At 49.5% G+C, this 17,669-nt stretch overlaps 7 protein-coding genes across 7 annotated transcripts; 3 read left to right on the plus strand and 4 right to left on the minus strand.

The window, feature by feature from the left end:
- Positions 1 to 63: 63 nt before the first annotated feature.
- On the plus strand, positions 64 to 1,664 carry AKAW2_50573S (MFS transporter; the record flags this gene model as incomplete). The annotated part of the gene is made up of 2 exons (XM_041690406.1): positions 64 to 327; positions 387 to 1,664. The coding sequence occupies 2 exons, from the start codon at positions 64 to 66 to the stop codon at positions 1,662 to 1,664; spliced, it is 1,542 nt and encodes a 513-aa protein (XP_041543994.1).
- Positions 1,665 to 4,830: 3,166 nt separating this feature from the next.
- AKAW2_50574A (uncharacterized protein) lies at positions 4,831 to 5,532 on the minus strand (the record flags this gene model as incomplete). Its single annotated transcript, XM_041690407.1, has 2 exons — positions 4,831 to 5,108; positions 5,178 to 5,532. 2 exons carry the CDS (start codon positions 5,530 to 5,532, stop codon positions 4,831 to 4,833), a joined length of 633 nt encoding a protein of 210 aa, XP_041543995.1.
- Positions 5,533 to 6,729: 1,197 nt separating this feature from the next.
- Positions 6,730 to 7,976, plus strand: AKAW2_50575S (uncharacterized protein; the record flags this gene model as incomplete). The annotated part of the gene is made up of 2 exons (XM_041690408.1): positions 6,730 to 7,043; positions 7,121 to 7,976. The coding sequence occupies 2 exons, from the start codon at positions 6,730 to 6,732 to the stop codon at positions 7,974 to 7,976; spliced, it is 1,170 nt and encodes a 389-aa protein (XP_041543996.1).
- A 239-nt stretch (positions 7,977 to 8,215) lies between these two features.
- On the minus strand, positions 8,216 to 10,207 carry AKAW2_50576A (nucleobase cation symporter-1 family protein; the record flags this gene model as incomplete). The annotated part of the gene is made up of 6 exons (XM_041690409.1): positions 8,216 to 8,757; positions 8,807 to 8,877; positions 8,934 to 9,076; positions 9,133 to 9,508; positions 9,556 to 9,660; positions 9,708 to 10,207. The coding sequence occupies 6 exons, from the start codon at positions 10,205 to 10,207 to the stop codon at positions 8,216 to 8,218; spliced, it is 1,737 nt and encodes a 578-aa protein (XP_041543997.1).
- A 358-nt stretch (positions 10,208 to 10,565) lies between these two features.
- On the plus strand, positions 10,566 to 11,761 carry AKAW2_50577S (isopenicillin N synthase family dioxygenase; the record flags this gene model as incomplete). Its single annotated transcript, XM_041690410.1, has 3 exons — positions 10,566 to 10,962; positions 11,012 to 11,658; positions 11,711 to 11,761. 3 exons carry the CDS (start codon positions 10,566 to 10,568, stop codon positions 11,759 to 11,761), a joined length of 1,095 nt encoding a protein of 364 aa, XP_041543998.1.
- Positions 11,762 to 12,453: 692 nt separating this feature from the next.
- Positions 12,454 to 13,717, minus strand: AKAW2_50578A (alcohol dehydrogenase family protein; the record flags this gene model as incomplete). Its single annotated transcript, XM_041690411.1, has 5 exons — positions 12,454 to 12,511; positions 12,558 to 12,602; positions 12,657 to 12,708; positions 12,763 to 13,541; positions 13,599 to 13,717. 5 exons carry the CDS (start codon positions 13,715 to 13,717, stop codon positions 12,454 to 12,456), a joined length of 1,053 nt encoding a protein of 350 aa, XP_041543999.1.
- Positions 13,718 to 14,647: 930 nt separating this feature from the next.
- On the minus strand, positions 14,648 to 16,035 carry AKAW2_50579A (uncharacterized protein; the record flags this gene model as incomplete). Its single annotated transcript, XM_041690413.1, has 3 exons — positions 14,648 to 15,515; positions 15,599 to 15,869; positions 15,921 to 16,035. 3 exons carry the CDS (start codon positions 16,033 to 16,035, stop codon positions 14,648 to 14,650), a joined length of 1,254 nt encoding a protein of 417 aa, XP_041544000.1.
- Between the last annotated feature and the right edge of the window lie 1,634 nt (positions 16,036 to 17,669).

The following is a 17,669-nucleotide window of genomic DNA, read 5'->3' on the forward strand; positions in this document are numbered from 1 at the left end:
CGAGTGGTCTTCTCGTCTGTTCATATCCGAAAAGAGCTTCCGCAAAGAAATCAAGTGTCCAATATGAACGACAACCCATCCTCTTCATCGGCTGCAGAGGCCAACGCCCCCGATATAGAAAAAGAGCCGGACCAGAATGCACCACCAAGGCTGGATGTATTTTCAGTCTTCACAGTGAACCAAAAGCGAGCTATGGTGGCGACTGGCTCTATGGCAAGCTTCTTCTCACCACTCTCCTCAAGCATCTACTTCCCTGCCATGGACACGATAGCAGCAGCGCTGAACGTCTCCACATCCAAGATTGACTTGACTGTCACGACCTACCTGGTGAGTCTGAAATCTCCTTAAAAGCATTATAATTACTAACAGTAGATATTATACTGCAGATAATGCAAGGCGTTGCCCCCATGTTAATCGCCGGATTCTCAGACACAGCCGGCAGACGTCCCGCCTACATAATCTGCTTCACCGTCTACATCGCCGCCAACCTCGGCCTCGGCCTCCAGAATGACTACAGCTCACTACTAGGTCTACGATGCCTTCAAAGCGCAGGAAGCAGTGGCGCCGTGGCGCTCGCCAATGGCCTGGTCGGAGACCTGGTCACATCTGCAGAACGAGGAACATACATCGCATTTGCTTCGTTAGGGAGCATGCTCGGGCCTTCTCTATCTCCGATTATTGGTGGACTCCTCAGCCAATACCTCGACTGGCACTGGATATTCTGGTTCCTTCTCATCTACTCAGCCGCCTTCTTCCTTCCTCTCTTACTCTTCCTCCCCGAGACCTGCCGCAAAGTGGTCGCCGACGGCTCCGTTCCACCCCCAACCCTAAACAAAAACCTAAGCGACACAATCCGGCACCGCAACCGAAAGGCCAAAGGTCTCGTCGTAGAGACAAGCAAGCTCGCCGAAGTACGCAAGAACTACTCCTTCCGGTGCCCATCACCCATGTCCACACTAAAGGTCACCACCGACCTCGAAACGGGCGTTATCCTCCTCGCCACGGGGCTAACCTTCGCATGTTTCTACGCTGTAATGACTGGAGCTACGACCTCATTCCACGATACCTACCATCTCAATGACATCGAAACAGGACTGATGTACCTCCCTATCGGGGCCGGCGGCATCGTATCAGCATTTACCACGGGCCGTCTAATGGACTGGAATTATCGTCGACATGCCGCCAAGGCGGGACTCCCCGTCATCAGGAACGTGCGACAAGATCTCACGAACTTTAATATTGAAAAGGCAAGGCTGGAAGTCGGGCTGCCGATGTATTACACGTGCATCGTGTCCATGATCGCCTACGGCTGGGTCCTCGGCCATAAAGTGAATTTGGCTGCGCCGATCATCCTGCTCTTCATCTCGGGGTGGAGTCTGAATGGCACATCGCAGGTCTTGAATGCCATTCTTGTTGATCTGTGGCCGAGTCGATCTGCAGCTGCAACGGCAGCGTGTAATTTATTTCGCTGTGAGTTGGGAGCTGCAGCTTCAGCGGCGATTACGCCAATGAGTGAGGCGATGGGACAGGGGTGGGCGTATACAACGCTGGGGTTAATTTCTGTAATTGTGTCGCCGAGTTTGTGGGTGGTCATGCAGAAGGGCATTAAATGGAGGCAGAGAAGATTAAGGAAGGACCGGGAACGGGCAGCTACAAGTCAGTAGGGGGGGAGGGGTTGATGTGAAATGGATGAAGATGAGATATGTCTGACTGGGGTATAGATTGCTTAAAATCTGTTAGATGGTGGATAAAAGTATATGTTTATCGTTTGACTATGGGGACCTTATCTGGGATATGCTCTTTTGTGTGTGTTCATTTACATTAGACTACGTATGCATCTGACTACTTAGAACTACTTCAGAAAGGTTAATAGTCTTGATGGACCTGCTACGACTACACGGTATGTTATATAGTTGAAGAATCAGCTTGATTGCGGGAAGAAAGCTCCACTCAAAAGTGTGTATGATTCATAAAAAAAAAAAAAAAAGAAAGAAAAAAAGAAAAAACCACCCAAAGGGGAAGCGAAGGAAACCGTAGTGCAGGCAAAGTAGAATTACAGGGAACAAAAGACAAGACACTTCTAAAGCCAAGACAATGAAAGACTAAGCCAACAGAGAATATGATGCAGGAGGGATTTATACATGAGGCCCTTTGGGTGGTACAGGAAAGGTAATGAAAGACAGCAGACAGAAAAAGGGCATGATAGTAAGACAGGGCGAAGAGATATCGGGAATGGGAGCGGGGGCATAAGTATATAACAGACAAAAGGGAGGTGGAAAATCAATGGTATGTGAAGATGGGTAGTACAGAGTGCAAGGGGAGAACTCAAACAACGGGGAAAGAAAAGTTGATTCGGTCGGCAAGAAAATATTGACGCAAAGGGGGGGACTGGCGACGGGGATATAGAAAGTAAGGAATTCCGGGGAAATCTGCCTCCAGCAGCTGGTAAAATCGCAAACAAACCATAAATCGGCCCCATTGATATTTCTATTTGGCAAGTCCCGATTTCCCTCGCCACAAGCTTCCTCTGACGCCAGATATATGAGTTTAGTGGTCAGACTTGAAGTAGACAAATGTAGCGAGAGAGAGATTAAGATTGTCAAAAAGAGTTATCAGTGGAAATCAGTGGAATGGCATGCTAGGCATGGCGTTAGACTACATCTGACCGGCCGACAAACCCACAGAAACACTCAGAAAGTCACCTCCTCAATGATCCCATCCCGCATTTCCCACAACTCTCAGTCACAAGCTTCCTCTGACACAAGTTATATCAATTTAGTAGTCAGAATTGGAGTAGACAAATGTGGCTACGGAGGAGAATGAAATGTCAAGACGGAGTCATTATTAAGATGACATGCGACGGTCAGTTTATGACCGTCTCTCAGGGCTCGTGTGGTGTAAGGTATGGCGTTTGACTTCACCCTCGAAGTCTAGGCTAGACTAAGATGTTCCACTAGAGTCCAGGTTAGATGTAGACAGTGAGCCTCGGTCGATTCAAACGGGTGATTCTATTTAGGTCTTATGTAGACAAAGCCTATAGACACGACAACAGAAAACCCCATTGGACAGAGGCACCCATCGTCTAGTCACAACAGCAATAGGAGACAATATATTTCACACGACCGGCAGTAAAGAAACACGGATATAGATAATGTTGGCAAAGAAGAACGGGACGATACCGCCACACAGCCAGGCGTTCGTTCACATTCTTCACTAATGTCACGCCCACTGTCTACCCTGGAAGGTAGGACATGTTACCCTGTAAGGTAAAGGCTTGCATTTTCACTGCCGATAGAAATCCCCACCGCCTCCCATCTTTATCAGTCATCCCCTGAGCTATAAAAGTTATAACTCCATCAAGAATGACCCCAAAGATGACGGCGGCAGACTCTCCGTCCGCTTGAAAACCTAGCCTTACCCTTAAGGGCTTAGTCAACCTTCTAGGGTAGGCAGATGGTAGGGAGAGCATGGGCGAAGGTCGATGTGGAGGGAGCCTGGCTGGTGTAGCCGTAGCGCCTCCTTAAAACAGAAACAAGGTAAGAGAAATTTAGCAGTGCATACTGCTAAGAGCTGCAAAACAGTGCCTGAGCGTATTCCATGCTGCTCACTACACCATTCAGATGCACCATTAGAAACCTCCATCGTCAGAGTCATACCACTCAAAATCATGGATTTATTGACTAGCTGTTGAGGGGTTAGAAGTGCACAACTTTCTGTGTAGTGGCATCAGGGTCAGCCAGGCACCGTTGAGCAGTGTGACGAAAGATTGTGGACGAGGAGAGGACATCAGGTCCTATTTATGCTTGGAACGGGTGGCAAATCAATGAATGGCAGGTGCCTTCAGCAATGGTGTTAACGGGGAGTTCCTGAAGTTTTGATGAAATAACCCTCAAATTATAGGCAGACTCCATGCACCACAACTTCACCATTGTCGGTAACTCCCATATGGTAGGCATAAATATGATCTCCATGAAACAGGGGAGTTTCTACTCTATCATCTGGGACTTGGAATATTGGTATTGCACTAAATAGAGTCATCCTGTCTGATATACTCAACATTAGTGGAACCATAAGACAAAATAGGGACTTCCCACTTAAGACGTCACATAGACTGTGGCTAGCCAGACTGGCTTGATAGAAATTGGAAGACAGCTAAGATAGACCATCTTGAATGGAATTCATATCATCTCGAACCATTCCACTTCTGAAGGCACACAAAACCCTGATGTTTCGGTTTTGATAAATGTGAGCAACACCCGGACTTTCGGGGCCTTAAGTGAAATTTACTTTTGAATACCTTCCAGTACAATTCTTACTACGGGTCATAATATATTCAGTCGGCATGTTCCGTCAGACTCGCATATTATCATTACGGGAAATTCCACTGTCAAGACAACTAACAGGCAGTCAACATGATGGTCCCTAACGCGGTATATTCCTGGGCCACAGGATCTTTAACCATCCAACGAAGGCCACCATGTATGCATGGTCATGTCCTTCTAAAGTCAGTCTATAAGTCTGCCCTTGATGAAGGAGGAACTTGGACGGGTTGAATGTGGAAAGTCTATAGTTACTTGACAGGAAAATAGAGGATGAGAGGACGGATCTGTCCTATACGAATAATGCTATATTTATACTCCGTCCTGTATGTTCTATCCTATGCGTGTGAATTTTGTATCTGATATTTACTGTCTTGACTTTATCTGACAGCAAAAACTCATACATTAAGATATTGGTGACCAGGCTACTGCAAAGCTATTTCCAGTAGAGATTGACGTCTTGTAATGTGTGTTTAAATGTCCGATATACTGTAATTTCGTTATGACGGTTTCAGTTCAATGCTACTGCCCCAAACCGAGTCAATCCCCGGACCTCGGACACTTCCGATGCATCAGTTTCATTTTCCTGGTCGAGGGAGTTCGGAGGAAAGATGTCCCCATATTCTCCAGGAGTCTGTCTGGCCCAACGCCCGAAATCTTTACTCACATCATCCACTCGCTTTTTGATATCCTCAATCACCACCCTGCACAGATGCCAGCGCCACATGACATAGCTGTTTATAATCATCTGCTCAGCATGTTCGGGACTAAACTCAAATGCACTCTCAACTATCACGTAGTTAAATAACACGAAAAAGAATCTCATCGCCAGATGAGGGGTATGAGGACTCAACTCACCAATGTACACCAACTCTTCAAGTTGTCCGCACAGGTCAACCAACAGTTGATAAATCGTAGTTTGGTGGCGCCAGACTCTCGGCTCAGCCATGACTTGGTAGAAATTGATCTGTTTGAGAAAGTGCATGGATTCATCATAATCAGTAAGTCCGCTTCGGATGTCGTATACCCTATCCAGTGAGTCGATATTGACGAGCTTTCCAATGCATTGTGAGGCGAAGATATCGTTTTGTTCAATTTGATTGAACATGTGGTTCTGCTCTTCTTGGGCCTTCTGGTGGAAAATTGCAAGTTCAGGCTCCCATTTGTAATAGGTATCCCAGTCTTCGTGGTTGTAGCCGTTGGTAGCTTCCATGATGACTTTCGCAGGATGTTAGATGTGCTTGGTCCCGTACGGTCTAGTCAGGATGAAGGTAGTGTCAAGGATAAGATCGATTAGTTGGCGATGTGATGTAAGATATATGAGATAGTATTTATACCTCGTGTGGGAGATGCGCGGAAAGACGGATTGAGTCTTCGTTTGAAGTGGAGTATCGGAAGATGTCGATTCATTCTTAGTAACTTATATGGTTTGTCTTGGGTGATAATTCCCTCTACAGCCTTTGAACAGAAAAAGATAATTGCAAACAGAGCAATATTAGAAAAGTGCTGTCAGAGGACTCCCACTTTTCTTTCTGTGTCCCGCATTTTTCCAGTACTCTCCTGTCCTCTGCTCTACTTTGATCCAATATCTTTTTTCACCAGTTTCATCTACTTTTAACCTTCCGTTCATTGTCCATTTTCTTCCAATTATAATTCCTCTTGATTCATCCAAGCTGTACTGAGAAGAGTAAGACATAAGCGGGATTTACAATAGCCGTTCTTCTGGGTCGATCAGAACCAAGGGCAAATCCACATTCGTCGAGGGTATCTGCCGCGCATCTGCAGTCCAGTTTAGTTTGATTAATCTTGCATCATAGTCAACGCGAAAACTGCCAGCTAATGAACCATTATGCAGAAATGGCATAACTCTATTGTCCAAACGCGACCAATGGCAGTCCACAGGTCAGGAGAACATGAACCGGGAAATAATTTACGGCTTCTTGCACAGGCCATGCAGGAGGCAAGAAAAAGCAATTCTCTCCAATTTGAATAAACAGCGGGGTGATTATTTCAGTAGAGCCGAGTTAACCCGAGCAAGCCAATTAAAGTCTGCGAATTGTGTAGATCAAGGTCTTTGAAAAGAAATTATACCGCTCAATTCGCCCGTGCAGAAACCAGCGTAGCTGAGCTGATAGTCAAGATACCAGTTACTCCGATGGCGGGCGAGGTGGTCTCTTCCCTTACGGGTCTGATGACCCGGAGAATGATTTGTCACTAGTGAGCAGCGATAGGCGGAAGGTCACACTTCAAGACATGGTTTCTGCAGACATGCATGCAGAACGACGGACGAGGGGGTGTAGCGACCCATAGACACTATAAATTCTGCTGGGGGAATAAGTCCACTCTTCTTGCTCTTCAAGTCCGTCTCATTCTTATTTTTTTGATGTAGTTCTTTCTCAACACCCTTATCATGTCTTTGCCCGTCAGAAAAGCAAGTGCCAAGTTTCAGCAGGTCACGAAGAACCTGAAGGAAATCACTGCCCACCCCGTTGATCTCACAAAGGTTCGTATTGAGAATCCTATCGGGTGTGTGCAGGTGCCTGTGGGTTTGGCTGGACCTCTGTGGGTGTGGGAGACCGGCACTAGCGGCGAAGAGGTTGAAGAGGTATATGCACCGCTAGCTACCACTGAAGCAGCCTTAGTCGCGAGTTGCTGTCGGGGTTGTAAGGCTTTCAACCGGAGTGGAGGAATTCATATTGTGGCTCTTCGCGATGCCATGTCCAAGTAAGAATTCCACCTTCGTTCATTCCCGGTCCTGGCAAGGAGATGATCGTGGCGACCTCCAGCTAACGGGGGATTAGAGTTCCCGCTTTCATATTTGACTCGCCAGCCAACGCTCTGGCCTTCGCTCAAGAGGTGCCGACCCTCCAGGGCGAGTTAAAACGGCTTGCCGAATCTACTAGTCGCCGAATCCAGCTTCTGTCCGTAACTCCGACCGTGGTGGGCTCCGCAACGCATGTGCATTTTAACTACACATGTGGTGACGCTACCGGTCAGAATATGGCTACCATCGCAACTCATCGAGCGTGCCACGAGCTGCTGTTAGACACCCCTCTCAGTGAGGATCTGAAGATTCGTGGCTTTCAATTCGACGCGGGAATGTCGGGGGAAAAGAAAGCCGGCTGGTCACATGTGCAGCAACCACGCGGCGTCGAGGCCATGGCGTGGGGGATGATCAGCAACGAAGTAGCCGGAGATCTGCTGGGATGCTCGACCGAAGCCCTCTACCAGGTTCTGATTCGTGCACAAGCTGGAGCCGTGCGAGTCGGCGAATTTGGCTATTCATGCAACGCCATGAACGTTGTGACTGCTATCTTCATCGCTACTGGGCAGGACGTTGCCAGCATCGGTGAATCGTGCTGGACCCAGCTCACCCCAGAATACAACTTTGCGACCAAGGTGCTAACTCTGTCACTATATATTCCGTCCCTTCCGGTGGGAGTGGTTGGTGGAGGCACCCACCTGGGTCCTCAGCGTGAGGCGCTTGGTATTAAAAAGTGCATTGGACCTGGGATGAAGCGTCGGCTTGCTGCACTTATTACCGCATTTGCGTTGGCCTTGGATCTTAGCACCGCGGCTGCTGTAACTAACGATACATTTTCTCAAGCTCATGCCGGGCTTCGCAGAAAGCCTGACGATGCCACGGCAAAGCTTTAGACGCAGATCCGTATGACGGCTGGAGCATTGTATCCGAGTGCGTGTAATCAGAGGTCTAGAATTTACTAAATGATATATGCTGTCTTGTATTTCCAACATCTTCCGATCTCGGTTTGCTCCTCTCGCAGCAGGAGTTATTCTTTGTTCGTTACAATAAGTAAAGACCCATTCGAAGGAGCACCATGGCATTTCGGAACTTAAAATTTATGACGAGGGTGATCTGCTATTAGTAACTTTCGTCAAGCTTTGCTCAAGATGTCCAACACTGTCTTGGCACCATTCTCGTCTTTGACGGCCACCGGCAGCACCGTCACCGCCTCAACTCCGTCTAGCCGATCGGGATCGAATTCATCCCAGTATTCCTTGGGCTCTTTCCACCCGCCCGTCTTCTCAGTTTCAGCAGGAGGCCACACGAGACATCCGAGGTAATACACTCCGAATGCGATAAACAGGCCGACAGGGTACGCGACAAAGTAAAATCGTTGTATACCCAAGGGTGCCTTGACACCCATCTGGTTAAGGAAGCCGTAGAAGTTCGGTGCAACTGCTACAAGATAAGCACCGAAGCCGCGGAGATTGAATCCGTGGAAGAAATAATAGACTCCATCGGTGCGTGCTGTGTATAATGCCGGAATGTTAAGCCATCCCCGTCGGATGAGGTAATAGTCGCATATCAGGACACCAGCGATAGCAGAGAGAAAGATTTGATAGGAGGAGAGGAAGGTGATGAATACGGCTGCTGTGGCAAGGAGGTACCATGGGCAGATAGCGAAGGACAGAACTACATCATATCAGTAACTGCAAAACTAGACTTGTTGGCCAATACTGACTAGCACAGATAAAGAAGCCTCGTTTAACGGTAATGTACCGAGGAAGTAAAGCTGCAATGTCATTTCCGGCGCTGCATAGTATGAGCGATTAGTCAAAAATATGCCATCGAAAATATAGGACACTCACGGAATAGAGTTCTCGAAAATGGCGGAAAAGACAGTCGAGTACACGAATGCCAATGAAATGAACGCACAAGCAGCGCGGTTGCCCGGCGTGTATCTTTCCCCATCCATCAGCTTGTCCAAAAATGTCAGGGGATTCCATATCAGCTGACTTCGTTAGTATATGGCCTATATGGAAGTTTGTTAGGAAAGATGAGACGTACCTCCCCAAATATGCTTCTGCTACATCCAGCAATGATGTTGCCGATGACAGCCACCAGTAATCCAGAGAGTGGAAAGCTGATGACCTGTGCTAGGATCACGTCGCTAGGCTTCCTTGCGTACCTCTGGAGGTCCGCGGCATTGGAAATAAAGGTCCCGCAGCTGGCCAGCCCCAAAAACAGGAACTTGCAAATTAGCCAGCTCTTGGCTCTCCCATGAACTGTCGACGCCTCATGAATAGCAGGAGGGTTACCCCCAGCCAGGCGTACTACCCAAGCTAACATGGCGAAAGCGCCGCCATAGTAGACTACCACTTTGATGTAGATAAGCTTCTTCATCTTAGGCACAGGAACCACGAGGAAAGCGCAGTTTATAAGCCTGTCGCCTATTAGCGGCTGGCAGTATTCGGGTGGACTCGTACTTACCAGTAAACGAGAAAGCATATCATCTGCGCAGACGACAAGGCAGACTTTGGTCCCATCGTATCAGAAATACGAGCGATGGATGGGAATATTGCATGCAGGAAAACACTGGATCGGTCTCAGTCATGTGCATCGGAAAGGACCGCGACACTTACTATAAACACTGAGCTCCTTGGGTAACATTGACGCCATTCCAGACTATACTCATTACTGCCCGGTTGAACGTTGGCCAGAGGGCACCCCAAGGACCAAAGCTAGAACGACATAGGACTGGAAAAGGAATTCGATACATCGCACCAGCCCGCCCATTGAGAGCCATTAGGCACCCTGCGAGGAACTGGCCGGTAAAGGAGCAGGCGATGGCCTCCCACATAGTCAATCCCATGGATACGCCGGTGTTTGATGCGTACAAGTTGCTCACATTTGCCGTAGCCGAGAACCAGAAGAAGAGGTATGTGAGGCGTGTCCATTTTCGGTCCTTGGTTGGTGTTGGTCGGATCGAGTCATTATCCAGAACGCCAACGGGTCTGATATTACCATTTTGATCCACACTCTTGACAAGCAACCGCTCGTGGATCCCTTCCCATATGGAACTCATGTTGTCGGTTCTAAGATCTGCGGTTTGACACAGTTTGATGCTGGCCCTCGGTCGCATTTATTCAACTGACCACTCAGGCCGATAAGGAATGCCATCATTCTGTAGCGGTCAGACACACCTTATCTCTTGGCCGCGACCTAAAGCGGCTTGGAATGACTCCTTTATCATCTGGGCAGACCTAGTTCCTCCTCTGTGCCAGTGTCATTTAAGCTCGGGCCAATGAGGCGTTGGCTTTGTATCGCCATGCTTATCAACGCATTCGGCCTCGACCGTCTTCCCCACCAAAGAGATTGCGGGGATTGCCGTGGCAGCACGCCATCGGAGATATATCATCGCTATTAAGAAACACCAGGCAGACCAAATGGCCAAATAGCCTTACAAGGCCAGACCAAAGCAAAACTAAGCGACCGTGGGGATGACCTGTACGATGACTGCTATGGCTACGCCCCAATATACCCATGTCGAGCTATTGACACTGAACGGACCGGAATACCGCAGGGTGTCAACTGCCCCTCCCCGCCTCCCGAGCGACGATGAGATTCCTGTGATTGATCTTGTCGGTATTAATGGCGACCTGGACGCACGTACTGTACTCGCGGCAAAGATCCGCGCTGCTTCTCAGAATACAGGATTCTTCTACATCAAGAATCATGGGATTTCCGAGGAGATGATCGCGGGCGCTCTTACGCAAGCCAAAGCCTTTTTCCATCAGCCGCAGGAGGAAAAAGAGAAGGTATCCAACTTCAAGTTGATGCATATGGATGGATACCACGCGGTGGGAACTACCCAGGTCAACAAATCTGAGACAAAGGGTCAGTCTCACAACCAATAATGTGCGACGGGCCATTAACACAGTAACAGACCGGAAAGAGACCTTTTCCCTTCGCTACAACGCCCGCAATGACCCAGCGACGGGACCAGACACCCCAGGTGATCGGATCTGGGATGACTCGGCCCTTTGGGCTGGGACCGCCCATCTCCCAAACTTTCGCGAAACCACCATTTCGTTCTGGCAAGCACGATTAGCCTTGGCGAGAAAAATGGTCCGTATTTTCGCCCTTGCATTGGATCTCCCCGAGGACTATTTCGATAGTGTCGTCACCCACCCCGGCGCCGATGGCCTATACATCCACTACCCTGGTACACCTGAGGCCGAACTGAAAGACGATAAAATTGACGTTGGAATCGGTTCACATACCGACATTCAATGTTTCACATTACTCTGGCAGGACATGTCGGGAGGTCTGCAAGTCTTGTCGTCATCTGACGAATGGTTAGACGCTCGACCCATCCCGGGCACACTTGTCGTCAATATTGGGGATTTCCTGCAGCGCTTATCCAACAAACGGTTTAGATCCACGGTGCACAGAGTATATAACCGGCAAAGCACATCGCGGTATTCGATGCCGTTCTTCTTCGGGTTCAATCCCGAGACGGTGTGTCAGGTTGTACCGTCCTGTGTTGATGAACAACATCCCGCACTTTTCGAGCCAATTTCATGTGGAAAGGTAGGCATATCAGGTCCGACGATTGCTGGAAATATTTGGCTAACGGGAGTAGTGGCACCGCGATCGACTGGCTCTTGCTCAAGGCAAGCTGGCTACTGCATGAAAATCGAGTGTTAGCACATGTTAGTTATTATAACCGGGAAACATCACTTATCCAACCCCTTCAGGGGTCTAGATCGGTTTAGTTATTTCAGTCCTTTTGAATGTTTCACTTTGCCTATTGTGTTTCACTTTGCCTATAGCTTCCCTGTAGCAGCTGAGACCAATGCTCCACAAAGTACAGCCTTCAATGGGTGTTTCCATAGGAAAAAATATCATATCCACCTTGGTAAGTGTAAGGAATAACAATCAAGGCAATGACTATACCTGTTGTAGCACTTTATTGTTCGAGGCAAGACGTGGGAGGAGGGAGGAGAAGTGAGAAGATGCGTAACCTTAAGGGGATTACGCCTGTATTTGCTGGCCTGGCTCCGACATGTGACCTGGGTCCATTCGGCACAGATAACTTCCTTTCACGGTATTCTCATTGATAGTACTTCCTGGATTATCGTCTACAGCCCGGGCAGCCTGGGCAGGTATCAGACACATATGGATCTCTTTGCTTGATAGCCATCAAAGAGTTCGGACGGACAACACACCGACAGTATCGTCATATTGGATCTAGCTGCAATCATGAACGTTTACAAATGAATTTGACTGCTAAGTGGAAAGACATAAGACGCTTTCATTCGATGCACACCACTCTACCGCAAGATTCAACAACCCTCACCACCAACTCCTCACCGCCGAAAACGCTCACTTTCCGCCCTCAAAAATGATCTTTTGTGATCGCATATGATTGAAATCATCATATCTGCTGATTATTAGACTCGTCTTGTATATAAGGAACATACACTTACGCTTGGACAGCCTCCGAGAGTGGTCGCACGTCGGTAACCATGAAACTGGACGCAGTGTCAGTACACAATATACATCTCGCATCCATCCACGGAACTTACTTGAGAGTATCCTGCTTCTGAACCAGCAGCTTCAACGCATCTTCAAAGGTGCCTGTAAACCAGTTTTCAGCTTCAAAATAATCTACCAATAAAACGATCAACCTACTCCGAACCGGGCATCGTCCCATCTGAATCTGAAGATTCTTCCCGTACGCCTGATTGCCCGTCCACGGAATCTCGCCATTATGCACTCCCACACTCGAGATCCGACCCCAGGGCCGTAACATCTCAAACGCCATAGCCAGCGCACTACTATGTCCCACCACCTCAATCGCCACATCGGCTCCCCTTCCCTCCGTCAACTCCTTCACCCTCTCCCTTAGCCCATCTGCCTGCGTCTGGAAATTCCACGGCTCGGCCCCCAACCGTCCCGCCAACTCCAACCGATCGGGAACACTATCGACGGCAATAAGATGCCTCGGCCGATATTCCAGTGCACTGATCAACGCACAGATCCCCACCGGTCCACACCCGAACAGAAGCACCGTACTCTCCTGCACCGTAGCTTCATCCATTCCCTTAAATGCATTATTGGAGGCAAAATAACCCGTCGGGAAAATATCGGCCATCAGCACAAGCTTCTTCTCATCGATTTCCTTCGGCGCGGCGACCAGCGTCGAGTCTGCTAACGGGACACGGACATAATCTGCCTGCCCGCCATCCAGGACCGCAGAGCCGTAGAGTTGGCTTTTGGCGCAGCGAGAGGAACAGCCCCGCACGCAGTAGAAGCATTCCCCGCAGCTCACAGTAAATGGCGAGACGACTAGGTCACCAGTATGGAAGTTGTGGACTTCTGAGCCGGTTTCGACGATTTCTCCCGTGAACTCGTGGCCCATTATGAAGCCGGTTGTGGAGGGCTGGTGGCCGCGGAAGACGTGTAGTTCACTACAAAAAATAGATCTTTAGTATGAATTTGGGATGTTTTATCATTGGAGTTCTCACCTCCCACATAGTGCAGTGTAGCGTACTTTGACGATCACGTCGGTGGGATCCTGGATCTGAGGAATGGGACGCTGCTCGAGAGTAACCTCGAGAGGACCTTTGAAGACAACGGCCTGCATGGTTGTCAACACGGTTGTGATTATGGGTAATGGAGTGAGGACTGTAAGATGTGCAATGTTTGAAGGTTGAAGTGGTGTTTTGTTGTGACGGTGGTGCCACTCCCCGCTTTTGGCATCCCCGAGCCTCGGTTGACAGGGATGAGGCGGGATGACGAGAACATCTTGCACATCATATCTGAGTATCTTTGATACCTATGACTGAGATCCCTAGGGATAATACTACAGTTATTGCTTCTTTGCTCATGGCAGCGCTTAAGGATCTGTCTGGGGAAAGTCGGCTATGCACATGCTATGACCCGAGGAAGGATATATTTTTATCGGGAATATTGCTGGTAGTAGTTCCTATATTCACACCAGCATCGATACTTACTATACAATGAACTTACTGAGATGTGCAACACTGAAACGCCAATCCCCTATAATGGTCCTCCTCGTACAAGGCTAGACTGCCACCGAAAACACCTGCGGTTGGCACTAACAGTCATACCTCGACACGGGGTGGCGGAATCCGGAGTAGGCGAGGGTGGGGATTTTCAGATCATCGTCGGATACATGCACTGGGGAGCCCCGCAAATAGTCTGAAGGCGATTTGCGTAATGCTCATTCCTTAGTTTAAAGAAGCAGTCTCTAAGGGGGTGTTCGTCGGAGATACCGGGGTATCGGACATATTTACGCGAGGGGCAAACAGAGGGTCTTTCCCTCCTGCCTCAAAGCGCTAGGGGAAAGGACTCTACAACCATGTACATTGATTTGGACATTGATTATATGGGGTTCTTCAGTAAGGTTCGTAATGTTTCATCCAGATGAGACTCAAATATATACACACTGACCGCAAAGGTATAGATATAATCCGCCAAGCATGAAACGCCACCGGGCTGTGAAGACAATGCAAAATAAAAGCATGGGGAATCAACGGAAAGCCAATACCAACTATTCAGACGCCTTGAACCACTTTTGTTTAGGTTTTGCCGACCAGATCTTCGTCTCGAACGATTGCCCCAGCTGGTCCACGGTAAACGGCGAGGTGAACCCGGTTGCCGTGCCCGCATAACTAGGACCGAGCCGCTGGCTACTACCCGCCGTGGACGGCGGATCGTAGGAGCTTATTGAGTCACTTGCAGTTCGTACCCGCGATAGATCGAAACTGGCGCTGCGATCTCGTAGACTGGGAACAGACCCTTTGGAGGAAGTGGGTCTCGATTGACTCAGACCAGGGACTAAGCACCGGGGATGCAGCTGCCTCTCATTCGCCATGGATGATGTTTCACTGTTTGCGGTAGAATCCGGTATGGAACACGTGTCGGCATTGGATCGAGACTCTGCAATGGACCCCGTCTCCGCGGTTGACCCACCACCAGTGTTGGGCCTGGTCTCGGGTAATGACCGCGCATCCGGGTTGGGTTGAATGTCCGCGTAAGATTGGGGGTCGGGGATAGATCGGGAATCGGTACTAGATCGGGTATCGGCGGTGGACCTTGTGTCTGAAACACAGGAGTCGGTATTCGAACCAGTGTCGGTGTGTGGCGGCGCTCCTCCTGTGGTCGGCGCTTCACCTGGGCTTGGAGAATGATGGTCAAACTCCTGACCTTCGCGGATATAACACCTCGAGATGAGGTCGTTTTGGATGGTCATGATTTTGTTGAACGCTCTGATTAGAGCAAACTTGAACGGATATGACATCTCCGGATGTCCGGATATTGTTTCGTATGCGAGCTCCTTGACGTACCCCAGGCATGTGTTCATATGCATGTACTCGATCTTCAGTGGGTGCATCAAGATTTTACCTGTGTGCATCTTTCTGAATCCCGGATATGCAATCAGTACATCTTCCCGGCTTTGTTCACGAGGGTGTGAATGAGGAGATCAGCTCAGTGGACTTACCCAACCTTATCCAGGTACTCCCAATATTCGAGTCGGCTGGGGTCGGAAAATAATCGGGTCAAATACCACTTCCAGAAGATTTTCCTGCGCTGCACGTGCGGACCGTCCAGAGTGAAGTATTCATCTACCTGGGCGTCTGACTCGGTGCTTCGAACCCGCAAGGCGCGCGCTGTTATGTCGAAGTCGAGCATTTTAGCGTACAGACGGTGAGTCAGTACTGGTAAGGCCGCCTTTAGGAATTTGGCGCCTTTGTTAAAGACGATAATATCATCTGGAGTAGTAATCAGCCACCTGTTCCATCTATCACCAGACTAGATCATACCGTCTGTGAAGTCCAGGAACAACCGCAGAAAATCCATCCGTTTACTAAAATCGGTGTATAATTCCTTCCGCGTCACCTGCTTGATGCCATCCTGTACAGGAGACAGTGAACCCATGGTGGATCAGACTAGCAGTGGATAATCTATGGAAAGTGTAGACTGCAATGGGTATGGAATGGTACACGGAGCGTCAGCAAGGGTAGAACAGGCTTGCACGCTCTTGGTCTGGATGGTAATAAAGAAACAAAGTGTGTTGCTGACCAGCCCTCCCCCGGAGTCCTTATATTTAGCCGGCCCAATGACCCCTGGCAGGATTTTGGGCCAGCATGCGCCTCCGATTGCGCCAAACCGATGGAGAAGCCGACTGCGGCTGACGTGCCATGCGATTGGCACAGCTGCTTGTCATTCCGAAACTGTGCCGTCATCCAACGCTTGAGGGCTGTTGACAGGGTGGTCCACTACTTTACCCGCATACGTGGAACTCCGCGGCAGAGTTTTGCAAGGTGTGATCCGACTAGGCAAGGATGCTGAAGGCTGACCGCGGGCGTCAATTGTGGAAGCGATTGATTGGGGGGGAAGGGGGGAGACCAATGGTGGGCTGTGTATGGAGACAAATAAGTTCACGTATATTAAGTCAACGAATTGCGTCCCCACCAAGGTGATTCCGCGACGGTGGCCCAGACTCCAGTGTTCAGCTGCGCCGTCATGATCCCTGGGCGTCCAAGGGCATCAGAGGGCCCGTTTGGCCGGAGTGGACCCGCTAACGATCCCATCGCGTAGGATCCAATACGTCGGAGAGGTCGGAAGTCCCGTCCCAGTCATGATTCGCCGCTCGCATCCAATTATGATCGTGCCGGTCTGTGCTGGTCCCCTCGAAGGAACGAACTGTCCATCAGCTCCTTGGCATCAGGATCGGCTCTATGATGCAGGCAAGATGGCGACCACCTGGGCATTCAGCTGATGCAAAGGTGTTGCTCCTGTAGCCGGCAGTGTCAGCTCGCTTGTGTGCTACACTCCCGGACAATACATAATATGTACTATGTCGATCGCAGCGTGTCTAGAACAGTCGCAAGCAGGGTGTAGTAGCAGCAGTAGTTTGGGTGTGTTATAGGAGCAGGGATGGGCTGAGATGTCCCTCCCTCTTTCCTCACTGAAGGTTTGAATCATGCCACCTTTGTTGCGGTTGCCCTTTTGGGTCTTCGTTCATTTGGGATCTCGTGGGCCCCGTGATCGCACTTATCCCAACTGGGACCGGCCTCGGCGTGACCGACCAACGGCACATGACTAATCGCTCCGCTGCGGATCTCGGCTATCCGCCAATCAGCAGTGTCCGTTTTGGATCTCCAGCTGAGACTCGCTTTTCCACCTTTTCATTTGACACCGGATATCCGATGTGAAACAAGGAATCGAGCAGACAAGCAATTCATGGTTCAGCTACCAGTCGGAAGTGGAATACCGGTGGAGGAGGATATATATAATCAGATCGGTGTACCCAACGCGATTCGACGTGGGAGATTCAGGTTTGGCACCTCTCATGCAGGTCCCTCGGGGAGCAGATGGTTTATCCCCTCCAGCCAATTTACAGGCGGGGCGCTGACAGGCACCCTGGTATCCCATCTAACCGTCCTAAGGCATAGAAGACATGGACTAACGCACCGATTGAGACATCCTTTTCAGCCAGGGATATCCCGGACTCATTGGGCGCAGGACTGACAACCACCACCGACTATGCTAATGCAACTATCCCCGAT

This window comes from Aspergillus luchuensis, chromosome 5 (genome assembly GCF_016861625.1).
Source record: "Aspergillus luchuensis IFO 4308 DNA, chromosome 5, nearly complete sequence".
NCBI classification, from domain to species: Eukaryota; Fungi; Ascomycota; class Eurotiomycetes; order Eurotiales; family Aspergillaceae; genus Aspergillus; species Aspergillus luchuensis.